Source organism: Pithys albifrons, chromosome 17, assembly GCF_047495875.1.
Source record: "Pithys albifrons albifrons isolate INPA30051 chromosome 17, PitAlb_v1, whole genome shotgun sequence".
In the NCBI taxonomy this organism is placed as follows: domain Eukaryota; kingdom Metazoa; phylum Chordata; class Aves; order Passeriformes; family Thamnophilidae; genus Pithys; species Pithys albifrons.
Genome location: NC_092474.1, coordinates 1,441,339 through 1,461,506, shown reverse-complemented (window position 1 = coordinate 1,461,506; position 20,168 = coordinate 1,441,339). Strand labels below are relative to the sequence as shown.

The 20,168-nt window shown below is 45.3% G+C and overlaps 1 protein-coding gene across 2 annotated transcripts; it reads right to left on the bottom strand.

The window, feature by feature from the left end:
- Nucleotides 1-53: 53 nt before the first annotated feature.
- On the bottom strand, nucleotides 54-9,471 carry PGAM5 (PGAM family member 5, mitochondrial serine/threonine protein phosphatase). Of its 2 annotated transcripts, none has more exons than XM_071572413.1 (6): nucleotides 9,176-9,471; nucleotides 5,850-6,028; nucleotides 4,472-4,597; nucleotides 3,955-4,043; nucleotides 3,529-3,662; nucleotides 54-1,698 (listed from the first exon to the last, which is right to left on the bottom strand). In XM_071572413.1, exons 1-6 carry the CDS (start codon nucleotides 9,433-9,435, stop codon nucleotides 1,548-1,550), a joined length of 939 nt encoding a protein of 312 aa, XP_071428514.1. In that variant the 5' UTR covers nucleotides 9,436-9,471; the 3' UTR covers nucleotides 54-1,547. The 2 variants fall into 2 exon arrangements, with proteins under 2 accessions (XP_071428514.1, XP_071428516.1); XM_071572415.1 differs by having other exon boundaries at nucleotides 3,529-3,659.
- Nucleotides 9,472-20,168: the final 10,697 nt, after the last annotated feature.

The following is a 20,168-nucleotide window of genomic DNA, read 5'->3' as shown; positions in this document are numbered from 1 at the left end:
ACAGGGTGCAGCTCTCCAGCCTCGCCTGCTACAGCTGAAGAGACAGGAAACAAGACAGACCAAGTATTTTATTCAAAACTTTTAAAAAGTTAATAGACAAAAACTGATAAATTATTCTTATTGTATCAATGAGAGACACATCATGATGGTTTCCTCTTGCCTCCCCATCTTGTACTACACAACAATCACGGTTTGTTCCCGACTAGCCCCAGTTCCTTGAACTCATCCTGATGTAGCAGTGTGGTGTCAAACAAGCCCTTCAATCCTATCTCCAGAGGCTGTGTGCTCTGATTATGCTTCCAACAGCTCTGACAGAGTGAGCACAGGGTCTCATCAACCTCCTTCCTGATAAGAAAACTTGCCAAGCAAGTTAGTTTTGTTTGCTGTTCTACATTCTGTGCCTATGGTGAGATTTTCTGAGACTCCAGCTATTAACTGAGCCAAGTTACTCCAGTGGTTCAGGTGCCCAGCAAACAGCCTTAAGCTGGAAAGCTTCTGAGCCCTCCCCTCCCAAAACAGGCCCAGCAGTGTCAGAGCTGTAGGAAGGAGGCACTCAGAGCATTCTGCCTGACACACTCGGCCTAGAGACACCTTCCCACAGACACCTGTAGCAACAGCAGTTTGTTCAGTACTGCAGAAGCTGCAGCATCACTACCTGGAACTCGATGGTGATATTTCCCTACTGTCAAGGTATCAACAAACAGAAATCAGTGGGAGAAATCACTCAAAAATACCAGTCAGTAACTGAAAGCACTTTCAGAAGATTGCTGCCTTCTATCTTACTGCTACAGACTCACCTGTACAGCCTTCTCCAGACCATGTTTTAGTTAAAAGGCTTTACAAAGCTGAAAAATGTTGTTCAGAACATCTTAAAGGACATCTCTGAGGATGGCAGAACACTTAAATATAAGCAGCAGTTAATTCTAGCACCACAGTCTGAGGCAAATGGTTTTTTCACCCTCTTTGCTTTATGCTTGTAATCTCCAGGCACAGTTTACATGGGCTTTTGAGGGGCAGAGGGGAACAAAGACACAACATAAATATACACACTTAACAAAAACTGAAGCTTTATCCCTTTGTCCTTTGAACAGCAGAATACCCTGTCTGTCACTTCTTCTGCAGGAGCTGAAACAAGCTGGCTTGTCTTTTGTTTTAGCTGCAGTGAAATACGAGGCTGTTCCCACACCACTTTCCTGCACAAGAAAAATATCCACAGGAACAAGCTTTGGTTAGAGAAATTCATGGTGGGGTGGGGGAAAAGCCAGTGCTCTTGCAACTGCTGAGCAGACATTCAGTCTCTGTATTCCACTTTCAGCTTTGAGTTTTGGGGAATATTTAAGGACTGGACAGCTTCAGGCTTACAAAGGTTTCTTCTTTTCTGGACTGAAAGGCAGATATGAGTATGAAGGAGGGAGGCAAGGGGCTACAGGACATTTTTAAGACAGCATCACACCCCAAAGTAACAAACAATCTAGTGGTACTGTAGCAGAATGTGCTAGTGCAAAGAGACTGGAGGCAGCTCCTGGGCAGCCACCCCTCCTGCTCCCTCAGGTGCGTGTGATTTTGTCTGGAGGCATGAAACCCGTGTCGCCGAGCGCTCGCAGGGCCACTCTGCCGTTGGGGCGGATCACCAGGTGTGTGATGCTGCCGTTGTTCAGAGACAGTCGCAGCCACCCTTCTGGGGGGAACTGCAGGGCCCTGGGGGGAAAACACACTTATCTTACTCATGAACAGTTATGTGCATTAATGTGCCTTCACAGCATCACCTTCCACCCCACACTGGGAGGGGAAAAGTAAAAATCGTTGGGCATTCTGCAGCTTGCATGCCAGTGCTCCCAGTCAGCCTTGGAAAAGTACTTTTCTCATGGAACTGTACAAAACCACAGCATTGGTAACTGGACCAGGGCCAAGAGTGCACTTGGATAAGCAGAGTCCAGCAGATGGGTGTGATTACTGCTGACAGGATTAACTCCAGTGACAGAAGGTGGGAGCTCCAATGGAGGGAGGTTGCCGGGAACACTCTGAGCAACCTTGGCACAAACAGAACAGGAGAGCACAGGCCCAGGCTGTCCCCCAGGCAGCTGCAGCACCACAGCACCCTGTGCAGGGCAGGACAGGTGGAGAAGGAGGCTCAGCCCCCCAAGCTGCAGTGTGTGTGTGGCAATGTCCTCACGGTCACCATTTCAGCCTCACCAGCACGGGCAGGGTGCAACATGCAGAGCACAGGCAGTGAGACAGGATTCATTCCAGGGGCCTGCCTGTGCCTGTGGCAGAAGTTCACCAGAACTACTTTCCATCAGCCACATCATTTCCCATAAGGGGCAAGAAAAAGTACTTGGTGCCTTCTACAGAAACACAGTATCACAGCTACTCTCCAGCTATTCTGAAATTCCTAACTCAACAGCCTCAGGAGCTCCATCAATTGTACTGAACAGCTGGAGAAAACACCATGTTGTGTCAAACACCTTTTGCCTCAGATACTGAGGAATAACTTGGTTTGGGCTCTTATGACAGTCTTGTAGAAAGTCTGAGAAATAAAACACCAGCTACAGCCAAGCTAAACTCAAAGGGAATGTGACATGGATTGTATTCAACTGTGCTACCAGACAGCCTGGAATAGAAGGCACAGAAGAAAAGTTAAAATGAAGAGGGAAGGAAGAGTAAAAAGTATTTCAGAAAAAGCCTAGGCAGCAGCAATGTGATCTTTTCTGGCACAGGGAAGAATATTCTGTTTACCTGATCAATAATTTTAAGTACAGCAATTTTGAAGAGCTCTAAAGCAGCCCACAGAGCAGACAGGCCAGCACTTAACTAGCTCAGCTAAATAGAGCTAACTGAAATTGTTGTGGGTATTGATCACATTAAAGTTTAATCCCATCTGTACTGCTCACGACAAATTATCTTACAGACAGTGCTTTGTTGATAGGGAAGAGGAATAAAACAGACTCAGCTGGCTGGATATAGAGACAGGCAAAGATCCAGAGCTGCTTTCTCCTTCATGAACAACCTTGATGTTATCAGGAAGATCCACTCTCCCCTGAATCCAATACTGGATCCTACTGCAAAAACACACTATTGCAACTTGAACATACCTCAAAATTTCTATCAGTCAGAAATTCCCCAAACTAAATACACATTTCACTATGTAAGGTCAAATTCATGTCACCTCAAGGAGATGCATCCAGTGAGATGCTCAATTTGTCCATACAGGCACTGCCCTCAGGTTTATGGAAACAGGAGTGTATGGTATTAAAGGAACTGTTGAGATGCACAAAAAATACTAAGTCTCACCAATTCAGCAATTTTCACTTTAGAACTAGAATGAAATTGTTCTAATTTGCAAATGTATCTGCAAATGAATCCTGCAATGAAGGTGCAGAAGCAGCTGCTCACAATGCAGGCACTGATCTCCAGCCACTTCAAACAAGCTGCATCAACACACCTCCTACCTCAGTGGTGCCCCAAAGCAGCACTAGTGCAGTCACACTGACCTTTGGAGCCCCCGAGGCCCCGGCCCTGCAGACGCACCTGCAGACGATGTAGCGGATGACGTTGGCGTGGCAGACGTAGATCTCGTAGCTGTCCTCCTCCTGCTTGGTGTCTGCTCTGTGGATGAAGTTCCGAAAAGCTGCCTCGATTCGAGCTCCATCCTCGTAATACTGCTAAAGGCAGGGAGGGCAGAGTCACCCCAGCCCAGCAGCTCGGCCCCTGCAGCCCAGGGGGGGCTCCCCTTACAGGGACACACACCTGAGCCTGAATTAATACTCAAGGGCTGCAAGTAGTTTAACTGCTCTGCACACTTACTGGGAGGAGAGAAAGTTTGCAATTATCTAAAAGTCTGTGATAAAAACAGCAGCTCAGACACAGCAAGTTATCACTACTGTCCATATAGAGTATACTGAAAAAAACAAACCATAAACAAAAACAACAACGACACTTGGACAAAAAAGTTACCACAGCTTCTGGTTTCCAGTGGGAGACTGGAGGGTCTGGTTCTATAGGTGCTCCCTCTCTCAGCATATCAGTACTGATTTTTTTGACTCCTGAAATATTAAACACACATTCAGAAAGAAGTTTCTACTTCACATGCTACTGCAAACAGCCCCACAACTCTACAGCCAATCCATTTTTCATAGTCTTTCTTCAAGGATGGCTTCCCTTCCATCCTAAAGTCAATTTTAGTCTACACACTTCCTGTCCAAGGGTGTGAATCTTTCAACTGTTTTGCCATCAGCAAGACAAAGTTTATTCCAACTGAGAACAGCCAGACCAGCTTGGCACAGCAAACTGAGTCTTCCCAGACTGCTGCACTGCAGAATTACAGTTGTAGGTTTCTTTATTAATACAGACATATTCACACAGGGCTAGAAAATGGCTAAATAACATCTCAGCCTTAAGGACAAGCTTAGAATTCTACTGGAAGCAGTTTTAAGGATCAGAAAACAATGAAAAATTAAGGGAAATGTCTTACCTGGGAGATGTTTGCTTATAATTTCAGTTGTTTCAGTTGCTCTTGTCATGGAGGAGTGGATTATCTGATCAAATTTGACTCCCAAGCTTGCCAGCCTCTGTCCAGTCAGTTCAGCCTGCTCTCGACCTTCAAAAGGAGATTTGTTACAGAAACTGGTGACACTCTGTAAGCATCTCATGCAAACTACCAAAAAAGTTGTCCAGCAGACATTAGAGGTTTTCCTTTCAAAAAGCAACTGGAAAACATTTTTAGCAGGGTCAGGACTTACTCAGGCCAAGCTTATTGGCTGGACAATTTCAAGTCATATTTCCACTGGCAGGAAAAAATTGCTTGTTTTAATTAGGGAGGGGGGAAAGTCTCATTCACCAACTTTCACTAAGTATTCAATATCCCTGTAGCCTCATCCCAAGGAATTCACTTCCAATAAAAGGCAGTGCTGAGCCAAGCCATCTGTCCAGGGAGCACAGAGCAGACCCTGCACTGCTCATCAAGGCAACACCAGCTCTGCAGGTCACAGCCTGGGGAAAGGCCTCAGCCCGTCCTCCAGGTGCAAAGACAACAGACAGGTTAAGTCTTTTATTAAGACAGGATGAGAGCAGATTAAGATTATACTTTGTTACAGTTTAAGAGCATTTGAAGCTTGAAATTAAGTGTTTCACTCCTGTTTGCACACTGGTAATTAGGTGTGGAAGGAAAAGAAAACCACAATATAATTATTTCTTCTCTCAAAACAGTGTTGGCATATACACAATCAAGAAAGCATCAACTGCTTTTAAAGTACACTATTAAAAGTGTTACTAATTAGCCCTAGTCACAGGATCAATGAATTAAGCTGAACACAGACAGAGGGAATCCTCATTTCAACTAACTGATTAGCAGCACTCCCAGAAACAGTGACAGTAGCAAAAGTGAAATGTATTTAATTATAAACACTCCAACTGAAAATCAGGGGTGGTTTCTATTTAATAAATAGCAAATTAACTAAAAGAAACACAAGTTACCTTTTAAGAGAAATCTATCTCCAAGTTAGTCATGGAGCTAAGTTTAATAAAAGCCTCAGCTCTGAGGAGTTATGTCAAATGGCAGGAGAATTTGCTCAAGCAACCTTAAGATAACTGGGAATTTCCTTCAACAAGTTTCTTTACAACTGAGTGTGCTCAGAACTCTGTAAAGCACCTCTTAATGTTTGGATTTCAAAGATCAAAAATGAAGGAACACTCATTCATTGCACCTTTCTGCCAGAAAGGATCCAGGAGCAGGGGGAGGTCTGGCAGTGAGCCCCAGGGCAGGGCTGAGCTGCTGACCTGTTCTCCTCAGGACAGCACCGTGACAAAGAGCCCCCTGCAAGCCCGAAGGGTGAGCTGGGAGGGACACCTACCGAGGGGGGTCAGAGTCCTGTCTTTGTCAGCCTGGCCATCCACATTATACTGGGAATGGCGGATAAGGAATATGTGCCTGGTGGCTTTGGCTTTGTAGTGATCCAAGCGGGACGTCACTTCCCTTTCCCCGGTTTCTTCATTTTTCTTTTTGTGGTTGATAAGAGCCAGTGGTTCACGCCTAAACAAACACATTGAAAACGTCATTTTCAGACAGGGCAGACAAAAGGCAGAGGTATTTTACAGACAGATACCACTGCCTTATTTCCAGAGGCAACCAAAGTGCTAAAATGGACAATTTAGCCACTTGGATCACAAAACTGATTCAACTCTTTGTGTGAGAGGTATAAACAAAAGCCTACAATGAAAAAAGACATCATAGGCTAAAAGGTGTAACTTGACATAGATAAATGTGCTGTTTAGTAAAAGCCACTTCTGAATTAATTCTTGGGAAATAAAAGCAAAAGCAGAACTGCAAAAGTTAAATCCTAATGCAAAGAAATGGCATAAAACATCTGAAAGCCACAGGCTGTCTGGACAAGAAACACAAACACTAGCAGAGACTTTATATTTCAATTCCTGACAATTCAGTAGTTGCTCTTGGGATCTGCAGTCACAGGTGTAACAGTTGGGTTTTTGACAAGAAGAACTAACCAGGAAAGCTACCCAGGAAAAGAGGAAAAGGTGTTGACTGATCCTAAATGAAAGACAGTGCTCTGTATCCAGAAAGTCCTGGGACAACACATCCAAAATCTGCACTTTATCAATCACATTTACATCAAATTACTAAATAAACATCCCCCTAACAATATCCTAGAAAGACTCCAACCTTCTGTAGTGCACAGAGAATTATTTTCTGCTTTAAACTGGGTCATGTCAGGTCTCTCCAGTATAACTTTTTTCTCTTTTAGCCTGGAGTGTTTACTTAGCCTTTCATCTTTTTAATCACTCTCTCCCCCCGTGCCACTTTAATCCCCCTTCCATTTGTCACAGTGCACACCAGCAGCCCCTCCTGCCTTCCCTGCACATCACCCACAGCTGACCTGGTTCCTCCTGAGGACAAGGAGCATCTTCCCTGCTCTCCTGGTGTCTCAGATCAGCAATGCTGACACTGACACTGCCCTGGCAGCACCAGCCCCGGCCAAACCCCCCCCAGGTCAGCTGGGCCCCTCCCTGATCCTTCACTCCCTCAATACAAACACTTCTGTGGCTCCACCTCAGAGTGTAAATCTTCTCCCTTGAACTCATACCTAAAAAGGTTTGTTTGTTTAATTCATACCAGACCTCACTTCTTCCATTAAACGTGTTTATTTGTTGATAGATTTTTAAAAATCAAAAATACAATTTTTATTCAGCCTGAGACAAAGTAATTTGGTCATAGGAAATTGCTGCTTCCCATACCTATTTCTACAGCTCACAGCAAGTCAGGCTTTGAACAGACCTGCTGCCTCCATCCTGCTTTAGTGAACACAATTTCCATCAAACCATGAGGCTCCACACAGTTCTTAAGCTGTGAAAGTTCAGCAAGGCATTAAAAATGAAACAATAGTCCAATAACAAGACGTTCCATTGCTATTTCAAAGGTTACTTCTTCTGATTCAGTGGAAACTGTATTGCTGGAAAGATACATTAGGAAAACAAAAAAAAAGTCTAAAATAAATTCAAATCCATTTGTAAAGCAGGTGGCTGAAATAAAGCTTTTCTCATGAATGAAACTCTGTCAAGTCTCCTCCAAGAATTGAGCTGTACAATTCCTGTGGAAGTGGCACAGCCCAACCCAACATCCCATCCTACCAAACACTCACACTCTTTTGTTTCAAACTTGAAAAGCCATCAGTTGTTAAGAATATTGTTAATATCTGGTTATCTGCTCAAGCCTTGACTTTGCAAACATTCCCTGCCCCAAAGGGGGGCAGTCAGATGCCCTGTGTATTTATAAGCCATTTAAGCTTCTGCCAACAACATCCAAAACAAAAAACTGAAATTTCCAGCATGCATAGCCACAGCCACAGCACACCAACTGTAGACACCAAGCAAAAGAAAACTAAAACTGATCTGTGGTAATATATTAACACTTCTCCTGTTTGCACACTATGACAAATGGTGATACTGGACACGATCACTGACTATGAGGAAGCATCATCTGTATATTTGTTCAGGCAACTGCAACAGCTCCACTGCCTATAGCACAATCTCTACCTCCTGGATTGGTTAAAAAAAATACTTGAGTCTGAAAGTACTTCAGAATCCCTGCAGAAGATCAACCCTTCAGCAGCACCAGGAAGGCCTGGAGGTGCAGTTAAACAAGCAGCTTTAGTTCCTCCCTCAGTGTAACTGTGTAACCAGATATAACCTTATTTAATAACGGTTTTATTTTTATCACCGGGGTGTACATAACCCTGCTTGTATGAGCATTTGATCCCACAGCCTCTCAAAACTGGATGCATTATACAATAAAAATCTGTTAGGGCTTAAGTTTGGATTTACTACGATTAAACTGGAGCCTGACATAAGTCTCCCCAGGGAGATAATTCTGCCAGACAAAAGCTAAACGAGCCAATGCTCAATACTGATACCTGCATGTTCTAACTAAAGGACTGGAAAAAATGTAGTTAACCCTTGCGTGAACGTGTTTCAACACTGAAGAGGAGCTGGTTCGAGCCTGCCTTTACCAGCACTGACAAGCAGTGGCGGCAGGTTGTGCCAACAGGAGCAGCAGGCCCGGAACACCCGCACAGGAGGGCGCTTGGCACCGCTCGGGCACTGCTGCTGAACCCCAAACCCTTGGTGTGGCTGTAAAGCAACTGTGAGATACGGTTAAATAACGAATATAGACCAAACCCGCACGTCCTCTCCTCAGTGCTCACATTTATCACAAACCCGGGGCTGTGCTGGCTGAAGCACCAGAATAAAGGGATTTACCTGCCCAGGCGAAAGTCTCCGAGCTGTCTGAAACCAACCCCGGCGCTGGCGCAGCCCCGCAGAGCGCTGGGGACCCGCAGCCTTTACCGGCCGTTCAAGAACTTCAGCGACATTCCGTTCCGAGCGGGTCACCACCCGCAGTTCCACCCGAAACGAGACCCGGGACCCGCCCCGGGGTGCCCTGTCGGGGGATGTGCCCTGTCGGGGGGTGCCATGTCGGGGTGTGCCCTGTCGGGGGATGTGCCCTGTCGGGGGGTGCCCTGTCGGGGTGTGCCCTATCGGGGTGTGCCCTGTCGGGGTGTGCCCTGTCGGGAGCTGCTCCGCGGCCTCCCCGACCCCCGCAGGTCCCTCCCGGCCGCTCCCCACAGCCGGTTCCCCGGGCGGGGAGCGGCCCCGCCGCACCCACCTGTCCCAGTTGCTGTCCCAGTACCCGCCCGAGCCGGCGGGTTTCTCGATCCAGCCGGTGGCCGGCGGCAGCAGCAGCAAGCCGGGCGGCGCGGCGGAGGTGGAGGCGGAGGCAGAGGTGGCGGGCACGGCGGAGCCCGGCTGGTGCGGCTCCCCCTCGCCGCCTCGGGCCGGCTGCTTGCCCACGACGACGGCGGAGAGGAGCACGGAGCCGCCCGCCAGCCCGCAGGCGGCGAGAGCCAGGGCCCGGCGGAGCGACATGGCGGGGCGGCCGCGTGCCCTCAGCGCAGAGCCCGCCTCGCGCCGCCCCGCCCCGGACGGAGCGCGGCGAGGGGCAAGATTCCTCTGCGAGCCGGGAGGGTGGGGCGGCACAGACCCCCAGGGACACTCACAGACTGTCACGGACCCTCAGAGACCCCCAGGGACACTCACGGACCCCCACAGACCCCCATGGACACTCACGGACCTCTGCGGACTGTCACGGACCCTCACAGACCCCCACGGACACTCACGGACCCCCACAGACCCCCACGGACACTCATGCACCCTCAGAGACTGTCACGGACTCTCACGGACCCCCAGAGACTCTCACGGACACTCACGCACCCTCAGAGACTCTCACGGACCCTCACACACCCCCACGAACCCCTGCGGACTGTCACGGACCCTCACAGACCCCAGGGACCCTCACAGACTGTGTGACAGTGACGGACAGTCACTGCGGACTGTGACGGGCCCGGCTCCCTCCCCGCTCGGGGCTCAGGGCAGGGCGCGGGGGCTGGTCCTGCCCGGCCGCTCCGATCCCTCCCGGCCCAGGGAGCGGCATCCCGGTGGGGCTGGGCAGGGAATCCCTCCGGCCCTGCCGGGTGAGCGCCCGCGGGTGCAGCTCTTGTGGGTAACGCGAGTGCCACAGAGCCCTTCAGGCTGGGAGAGACCTATGGGAGCATCGAATCCAACCACTGACCCAGCATGCCAAGTCCATCGTGTTTAGTTATAATCCCTGAGCCACGTAATTTGTGTCCAGTTCTGGGCTCCTCAGCACAAGAAAGACAAGGAGCTGCTGGAGAGGATCCAGGGGAGGGTCACACAGATGGTGACACTGGAGCTTCTCTCTTGTGACAAAAGTCTGTGGGAGCTGGGCCTGTTTAGAGAAAAGAAAACTGAGAGGGGATCTCATCCATGTAAGTATGTCAAAAGTGGTGCCCAGAGGATGGTGCCAGGCTTTTCAGTGGTGCCCAGCGACAGGACAAGAAGTAAAGCCCATAAAGTAAAATACAAGAAGTTTTATCTCAACATGAAGAAGAATTTCTTAACGTTGAGGGTGGCAGAGCTCTGGAACAGCTGCCCAGGGAGGTTGTGGAGTCTCCCTCTCTGGGGACATTCCAAACACACCTGCACACGTTCCTGTGCCACCTGCTCCAGGTGACTCTGCCTTGGCAGGGAGGTTGGACAAGTGATCTCCAGAGGTCCCTTCCAACCCCATTCTGTGATACTGGAGTCAATCTCTGAGCAGTCAGCACTGGGTCCCTGGCACTGAACACCAGGGACCTGGGTCTGGGGGAGTACAGGGGGTCACTGCTCAGGCAGCCTCAGCAGAGCTGAGCTGGCAGCACCTGCCTGGGCATTCCTGTCCCTCCTCTTGTGCCTGTGGCCTGAACTTCCTTCAGAAGCCAGAGCTTGTTACAGCTCCATGGCAGAATAAATTATGTGGTTGAACTGGAACATTAATTACCTGTCTATGTGCAGTGGTGCTGTCTTAATAACCTCACAACAGAGGCCCTGGGGAAAGAGAAGCAGAACAGAGCCTCCTTTGTCTGAGCTGACATCCCAAATTCAGCACTGGTTTCTACCTGTTAGATTCAGCAGTTTGCAAATGATGACAGAAAGGCTGCTGAACCTTGGGGTGCTGGCAATTCTACAGATTCCATTATCCAGCCTTTGCATATTTAATGATGCATTCTTACCATTCCTGTCCACCTGTCCAAGCTTTGACTTCATAACCACATTCCCCATGCTACAAATTCTGCAATACTATTCCTGTTATTCCACTAATATGCCATCTGGGCAGACAGTTTCCAACAGTCAGATTTCAACCAGAGTGAGAGAGAGCAACTGAGAACAAAGCCTGTCCTCCCACGAGCACACAGAGTTGTGTTCCCCTGAGCCCTGGTGCTACAGGCTCAGGGTCCTGTGGGACTGACAGGAGGAATACAAGGATGCTGTGCCCGCCCAAAAGAAATTATCTTTCTGCTAAAGGTTAAACCGCTTTCCCAGTGGAGTGTCTTTCCCATGTCCACCACTCTGTGTCTCTGTCTCACACACAAATGGTGCAGACACATCGAAGTGCAGCACAGGTCCTTTGGCTGGAGGGCATTTCACAGACCAACAGTGGCTCCCAGGGGCCACACGAGTAAATCAGACCCTGATGAAAATTAGCTACAGAGTAGATGTTTTTCCCCCTCCTTTATCCTTCTTCCCTGCTCATTCTCTGTAATTAATGTACTCAGCTTTCTGTTTCTTCTTATATAGCTTTAAAATGTTATTGTTTTTTCTGCAGTTTATCTTGGAAGTGTTACCCTTATCACAGAGGCAGGTGTATACAGTTGTCCTGTGTATGTTCTTTCTTACCAAGAGCCCAGAAGGCAACAGTTTAGTTTCAAAACCTCTCATACAGTTCCTCATAAATAGCACAGTCCCTTTTGCCCAGATATCCCAATGTCCTGAAAGTGACTCCTAAATCTTTTCTCCATAATGCCTTTTCTCTGTTATCCCTCATAACACTTCTCTCCATTGAATGGTCCCACTTGTATCCTACCTCTTCCCTTCCAGAGTTCCCCCTAACCTGAATCCCAGTTGCCATATTTGACTTCCAACAGCACACAAAAAAAGTGAAAAACTGCACGAGAACCCATGGCACAACTGGGGATAGGGACAGGCTCAACTGGATTGGACAAATGCAATTCCTAAATTTCTCAGTTGCTTGAACTGAACTCTGTATGGTTCAGTTTGACATTTGAGTGCTATTCAAGGTGCAGTTTGTGCAAATAATCTGCCATTTGGGGTCAAATCCCAGTACAGACACAGGAAAGTTTCTCGAGTTCATGACAGTGCCACCAACTTACACCAGGGCTGAGCTCTGCTCACCACCAGAAAAGTTTGAGACTGTTGTTAAGCAATAGGCAAAACTGTTTCCTCAGCAAGAAAAAATATTGCTGAACATCTGGGCAATCTCACTGTGCTAGAAAATGAAAATGGATAGTATTGATTGCTTGCCTCAGTACTGCATTTTGGATGTCATTCTTCTGTGCTAACATTTCACCATTAGGAATCCCCTGTGCTTATGCTCACATTCTACAGCTTGTTTTTGCTTGGATTAGGTACTAATCCAATTATACAATTTATGTGCAAAAGTCTTTCGAGATTTTACTCAGTAAGTCCAAAAATGTTATTTTTAATTAGATTATATTTACTATTTTGTAAAACTTGAATTCAAGTAGGTTAAAAACCCTCTAAATAAAATTTTTGAAAGTTACCTCTAGCTTGAATATACAGTCCTGCATTACATCAATAACTACTTAACCTCTTGCTCTTTGTTCTTTTTATATATATTTGTACTGCTGCTATTGTAATCCAGTTTTGTTGTGTTGTAGTCCATCTGTGAGCAGAAAATCCATCTAAGAGGATAACTGGGTACTGATGGTACCCACTAATGGAATTACTCTGTTAGCTAAAACAGTAAATGCTTGTGCTACTGATGCCATAGGTCCAGTCCTGGGGCATGATTCCCAGGGAGTTATCCCCTGTCTGTGCTTGCATGCAGAGACACTTCCAAGGAGGATGGCCAAGGTCAGGCGGCCTCTTAACCACGCTGTGAGCACAACAAGGAAAAGGGAAGTCACAAAGCCAGAGTGGCTGGCAGAAAGGTCAGCACAGATGAGGCCTGAAAACAGCGTTGCTTTCCCCTGCAGGCAGAAAACCCCGTGGCAGCAGCAGCCCAGGCAGCCCTCGGGGTTAAACTCCCAGGAATACAAACCACTCACCTCTGGATGGGAGGTGGATCGCTACAGGGATGAGTCAGTGTTTGGATGTTTTACCATCAGACAGAGGCAGAGCAAGGGCAGGTCTCCAGCCTGGAACTGCCAGGCAACATTTATGAACTTTCAGGCATTTCTTTTTTAGACAAAACAGACTCATAAAAAGACATTTGAAACAAGGAAAAAGTGGGTTTGAAAAGCCTCTTCCATGACCCTTAAAGTGTTTACTCATCATGTATCACCTTCCCATGTAAAAAAAAGTGTAAGTTTATTCTCAAAAGAGAAACAGAGAGAGAGAAAAAGTTAACATTATGTCATTTGATCCACATGTATTCAGACATACACTGTGGGTTTACTGCTGGCCTTCTTACAGGAAATATTGATGTCATCTTGGCCTGCCTCAGACCCTGCAAAATTTAAATGATACACAAGTTTAAACTTTGGGGTTATAAAATTATGCTACTTAGGCTCACTTAATACATTTTTTTAATAGAGCCAGAGAGAATACTGCTTTTAAGCAAGTTTGGTTATGATTTGATGAAAAAAAAAAGAAAAAAGATAAAAAGAATTATTTTGAAGTGGATCCTGGCTATGTGTGACTGCATCACTGAAGGACAAGCAGAACTACACAAGTACTAAGGTGGTTAAATGCAACACAAAATTTTGGGAGATTTTGGCATGAAAGGAAGCCTACATATATATATATTTTAGCAGTGATTCAGATCATGAATTTAATTTAGGTGTTGTGAATCACCCACTAAAGGATTCTTCAGATCTTCCTTAAACAGAAAAAGAGAAGCTCCTTTAAGATGAAAGACTTGTCCTCTTCCTCAGACACACTCTCTGTAAGCATATTTAAAAGTAGGCTTTGCCTTAGCTAAAGCATACAAAGTCTTTATATCACAAATGATTAATCCATTTCTCAAAGTCACCATCTTTGCAACCAAAGCAAATTGATAGAAATTTCTTTACTAGCACTGGGCATCACTGGTAAACTGAAGTATCTCAAAGAGAGCTGTAAGGACCTGCTTTGGTTTCCTGTGGCTGAATCTCCTTCCTTATTCCTTGAGTAAGGAGTGAGTGAGCCTCTTTAGTACAGTGGGACTGAGAATTAAAATAAAAAAAAAAAACAAACCAAAAAGAAGTCTCCTTGCAAGGTCTTGTATTTCTTAAATTGTCCCCAGATGGCTGAGACTGCAGTGACAGGATAGTTCTAGGACCAAAGCCTGTCTTCTGTCTGTTGGCATATGAAGCCTTGGCCCTGATGGAAAGCATGAGCAAAGAGTTGCTACAGTGGGTAAGAATAAAAACTTCTACAAGATGTGGGGCATTACCTGCCAGATCTTCATGTGCTGTAGAATCACATGAGGGTGTGCCTTGAATGCCACAGGGGGACATTCATTACAGAATTAATACAAATGGACATCACCCCACAATGTGGGCTGTTTTCACCATTAGGTATCTCACAGTTCACCACCACCAAGTCCTCAGTACCTTACCCTTCAGTCATCTAAAACCAGAAGCTTTCACTCTACCAAACACAGAGATGCAAATTGAAAGACACACCAAAAACATAATTGTGAGACAAAAAAAAAGTAATTTCTGAACTGGAAAACCAGTTCTATTAACAGTCCCTGGCCCTTTCACGAAGTAAACACATCCAGTTCTGCCCCTGGAGTCACACTTATGAAACTAAGGGTTTATAACAGCAATACTAACACTGCATTATCCAATGTAATGCTCTAATAAATAATGATGTATCACGCCAGAAGGGTTTAATTTGAAACAGATGGTCTAAGGAATGGAAACATAAGCAAAGTATTTCACTGTAATCATTCTCCAGGAAACAAAAGGGGATTTGCTCTTACTGCCTCAAGGACCACCCTCCCCCCAGCGTTTTTGTCTTAGCTAAAATAACCCTTGATTTTGCTAACGAAGCACAGGTGCTGCTGATAGCACCCAATACTGAAACAGAACTCAGGCATTTCTCCTAATCCTGATTAGCAAGTGTGAATTTGCTTTTGCAGCAGTATTTGCTGCTTTTGCAAAGTTCAGCCAATCTCTCTTTGCTCCATTGTCTTCCCCCCCCCCCTCTTTTAGAAAGAAAAAATAAATTTGTAATTGTTATGGCCTTGACAGTGTTTGATTCAATTGCATTTGAGAATAACAGGCATTACTGAGCACTCAATATTTAGGCACTGCAGTCTGTGCTCTAAACCCAGCACTGCTTTTAGGTGCACTTGCAAACCACTAAAAGACCTGAGCTGCCAAATTCACTTAGCAGGGAAGAGAGTGCTCTGCTTGCAGAACCATCTGAGGTACCGTGACATACAGAATTACACACTTTAGGAGATTTCTCATTTTAAGGATCCATTTAATGCTTCACAAGAAGTACAAAGGGAAAATTCTAGCTCCCCCACAATATCCTTTCCTCTCAGTAGCTGTTTCAGATATTCCCTGCTTTACTTCAAAAAAACCACCCTAGGGATGAGCTTGGCACAGGCTGTTTCTTTTTTGGGAAACAGCATTTAAATGCAGTGTTTTCACATACAAGCTGCATTGAGGATGTGTGGGCAAAACCCTGGGATGGAATAGTTTTGGGGGAAGAGATGCCAGCTCCAGGTCTGGAGAACCTGTGAGATGTTCGGCCACATACGTGACATTCTCTGCTGGCCCAGGGCAGAAACAGCAGCTGTGGCTCCCATTGAGGCAGACGAGCTCCCCAAACACCACCCCCACTGCAGGGGCACCAAGGCCAGAGCAAGCCAAGCTTGCCCTGCACCTACCCTTAAATACAGGAGCAATCCTTCTGAGGGCAGTGGGCCTTGTCAGAATTGTGCCAGTGATCAAAACCACCACACTTTGCAGGAGGAATAATGACCTTAGGAGAGATACCAGTTTTGTATTTCAAGCTTCTCTGCAATGCTGAAGATGTTTTTTTCTCACCACCCCCCCTGCAAGCAAGCATTTACTTGAGAGTTCAGGGGCTTGGGGCCTTAAAAAACCCAAGCATTCTGAGATCAGTCCAAATAGCTTGGAAGTAAGAAAAGGTAATGGGATATTCACCTGTTTAAACACAGGGTGAGCTTAAGTGTCTGCTACACATTAATCACACTATCTGCTAAGCTTGGTATAAAGCCAGGAGCTAAAAATTCATTAATATTAATTGCTATTCTCTTGACTCACCATGAGACCAACTCTTCTGCAGTAAATGACCCGAGAGGATTGTCCTGGGTGCTGTGCAGAGACTGTGTGAGCACCAAACCCTCTCAGACCCTGTGGGGATGAATTTCACACACTGCATTCACTGGACTTTTAAGCCTCTAGGGAGAATATCAGTACAGAGACGAATTTGTCCCAGTGACAGTGTTTCTGAAGAAAGAAGGGGTGTAACACTCACCTACATGACTGATGGGATGCAGAAATAGCCTTGTCTCTGCTGACAGAGATGATGAGCATCAGAGCTCTCCTCTGACTGTGGTTGCGAGTGCTGCTTCCAAACAAGAGGCATTAGAACAGTTCCTGGGTCTGACCAGGATTTAATTTTGCCTGAACACAAAATGCCAAGTCCAGGACTGAGGAAACAGAGTCCAACCCCAGTCATGACAGTCAGCACCTGCATCCTATGGAAGGATTCCAAGCTTCCATTAGTCTGAGCCCTGTCCTATAGCATAACAAACACATTCCCACAGTCTAGAACTTCCAGCTGGGAGCCCCACATAATGATGTTATTTCACCTGAGAGGTTTTTTTTTTAATTTTTCAATCAACAAGTAGAAAATCATGGAGAGCATCTTCTCTTATTACAATACTCATTACTGCACATGTCGTCTTGCTGTCTCATTCCCAACACTAATAAGCACAGGACCTAATTATCCCCATTTATAAATAACTTTTCTTATCCTATCTCTGTCCAACAATGTTTTGGCAGCCATCCTCAGCAGAAGATTTGAAATGATGTCCCTGCCAAAAACTATTGCTGCTGATGAATCACAGCACACACAACTGAAAGGTTGTGGTTGGTTTTATAAATATCTTTGCACATACATATATATGTAAATGTGTGTGTATATAAATACGTGTGTGTGTGTAGCAACTTGGAAATTGCTCTCCATATAGATCAGGCAAAATGGCATCGTGGCTTTTTCTCTTTTCCAAATGATGTTACTGAGCTCATTCAGTCGAGTTTCTGCTGATGTATTCATGCATTTCCCAGGGAAATTTTAAGGACCTTCAGATGAAAATCAGCCTGCTGCATTGAGCTAGTCTGACCACCACGTTAGTTTTAATTTATTCCAGTCACCAGCTGTAGGATTCAAGTGATGAATTTATCCTTAAGCACAGTATCAGGCAGTCATGGAGCATCCAAGGAACCAGGCTTTGAAAATCAAGTCATGCCAACCTGGGCTACAGGAGAGTGTTGCTTTCACAGCCCCATGCAGGGGATTGCTGATAAGAGTAGCAGAGTGTGTATATATTTTTACATATATAAGTAAACCAAAACCAGAGAGGACACCCCAAGGCTCTTGAACCCAAAAAAGACTCTCTCCATCATTTGTGAGCCAGTGCTGTAATGAAACCCTGCAGCACCCAGGGCTTTAGAGACACACAAAGAGAGGCTCTATATGTTCTTCTACAATGTGTAAATATAATTTTTAAAATTATTCAAAAAATAAATTCAAATCTTAAGAATGATGCTATGAATTCTGTAAAAAATGAGGGAGAAATACACTAAATTACTATGGTATCCTTTCTTATGAAGGTTTTACATGTTTTTAAAAATGCAGTTGTTCTGTGCTTCAATATAAGTGGAAATAAATATTTATTTTGCCTTTACAGTTAAATAAACTCATGCAACTTCTGTTTACACATGCATACACCTTATCTTCCTGTCTCTTATATCAGGATGTACTTTTTGGTGTTAAAAATCCAAGGGATTAATAATGTCTGTCTCTTTCCTGCTCCTTTCTTAGAAAGGGAATACTGAGTAAAAGACCATACTAGCAAAGGAATAATTTGCACGGATAGATGATGTTATTCCTTCTTTGACAAGCTTGAATAAGGAATCATAGATAAATAGATATGTACTTCTTCACAACACTGGGACAGACACAAAAAAAGACAGGAATTAATAGCAGTTTTCTCATGGCAACACAGCAGCTCAGTCCTGGCTCTCAAGAGATGTGAAAGGCTGGATTTCCTCAGCTGCCCACAACATGTCAGAGGCTGCAGAACTCAGCCCTCGCTGTGTTCTGTGCCACAACAGCACATTGCAGTATCCCCCCTTTTTGAGGTCACTCCCAACCTACAGCTATTTCTTTTACTGCATTTCTGCTCAGTCATTTGAGGTATTACTACATAGATGTACAACTATTCCAATAAACAGCAGGGAAGAGCAGAACTGCTTAAGGCAATGAAGCATATGGTCTCTTGGAATGAGGATTGTGATGTGTGGGTATTGTGCAGAGGGTTTGGATTATAGGGAAATATGCTGGGGGTCAAGGGAAGTATCAAGGCAGAAATGTCTCATGTATTTACTAAAACAGCTCTCCTGAGTCAGTGTGAAAGATCATTGTCAGTGACACCCATCACAAACACACAAAAAGTTCCTCCCCAAGTACAAGACCTTTCTGATGCTTTCATTTGAGGTTAAATATGCCCCAAATCTGCCCTGTTGCTCCAGGATACCTATGGGAGGCATCTGCTTGGCTCCAGTTCCACAGCTGATCCCAGAATGATCCCACAAACACAACACATTTGTGAGGTCAGGAAGTCGCATCCCCATCCGACATGGAGCAAAGAAGCACAGAAAGACACAGCAGTCAGCAGTAATCTGTACTGGAGTCAGGACCTGGTGCCAGGATGCCTGAAGTCCATTCCTGTGCCTTAAGTGCAGCTCATGTTTCCAGCAGAATGTCCAACTGGTACCTCTCTTACTGGGAATCACAGCTTGGAGCTGCCGACAAGAGCAGTGCAAAGCACGTGCTTTTTGATGTAGGAGATTGTGGCCAACAACAGAGCAGTTTGTCTCCATTGTGTCATAGTGTGCCTGAAACACTAGTCATAACCAAGTACCACCTACATATAACTACTTACTTCTATTGTTTTTAAGTCTGTTATTTGAGATAACTGTCAATGAGACAACAAGGGCTGGTCCCAAGGCCAAATGGATTCATAATATTCAGGCTGCAAAAACTGGATCATGCTGTTACTCACTGAATTTAGTCAGACACTGCAGTTTCTGCAAGATGAGTTTTTCCTTAGAAAAAGTAGCATTGGTTTGTATTTAAAAAAAAAAACAAAAAAAATCAACAAAACCCCTTTCACCATCTGTTTCAATGACTGTACAAGAGGAAAAGCTGACAGCAAAGTTGTATTCTGCTAAAGCACCTGTGCCAAGGACTAGAACCAGATTATAATGCAATTTTATGAGCTTCCACAGTCTACTTCCAGTGGCAATCCAAGTATAATGTGGTGCCATTAATATTAAAGGAAAAACTACCACTGATTTCAGGGGAACTAAAATTTCAGTGTGAGCCAGGATGGCATTCATGAGCTTAATATGCTATTGTGCCATTCTGAAAACAGGAACTCTCATTTTAGATGTTCATGTGAGGTATCCAAAGCTTGTGATTTTGGTGTTGAAAGTCCTATATCGAGTCTTCATTGCTGACTGTGTGTAGTGAAAGGATTTATTGAAGGCAAACTTACAGACATGCTTCAGTTCCAAAACAACTGTGCCAACTAAAGGGCAGTTCTTCACTTCTATGGAAAGTGACTTTTTACTTAAAGTGCTCCAGGCATTGCCCTTTCTCTAACCAGACAGAGCCTTCCCATTATTTCTTTCAGGTATCACTGAGCTCAGTGGGAGGATTTCACACACACATATAATGCTCAAATAAATCCTTGAAAATCCTATTCCTATCCCATAGTGAAAAAATAGATGGCTAGTCCAATGTGG

What these genes read in the sequence shown, in the direction of transcription:
- PGAM5 (XM_071572413.1), bottom strand. Translation starts at nt 9,435, where the DNA reads ATGTCGCTCCGCCGGGCCCTGGCTCTCGCCGCCTGCGGGCTGGCGGGC. An exon ending in ACTGGAAACCAGAAGCTGTG is followed by an intron (nt 3,663 to 3,954) that starts GTAACTTTTTTG and finishes CCCTGCCTTTAG; the next exon opens with CAGTATTACGAGGATGGAGC. An exon ending in ATCCGCTACATCGTCTGCAG is followed by an intron (nt 1,699 to 3,528) that starts GTGCGTCTGCAG and finishes TTTTCCCCCCAG; the next exon opens with GGCCCTGCAGTTCCCCCCAG.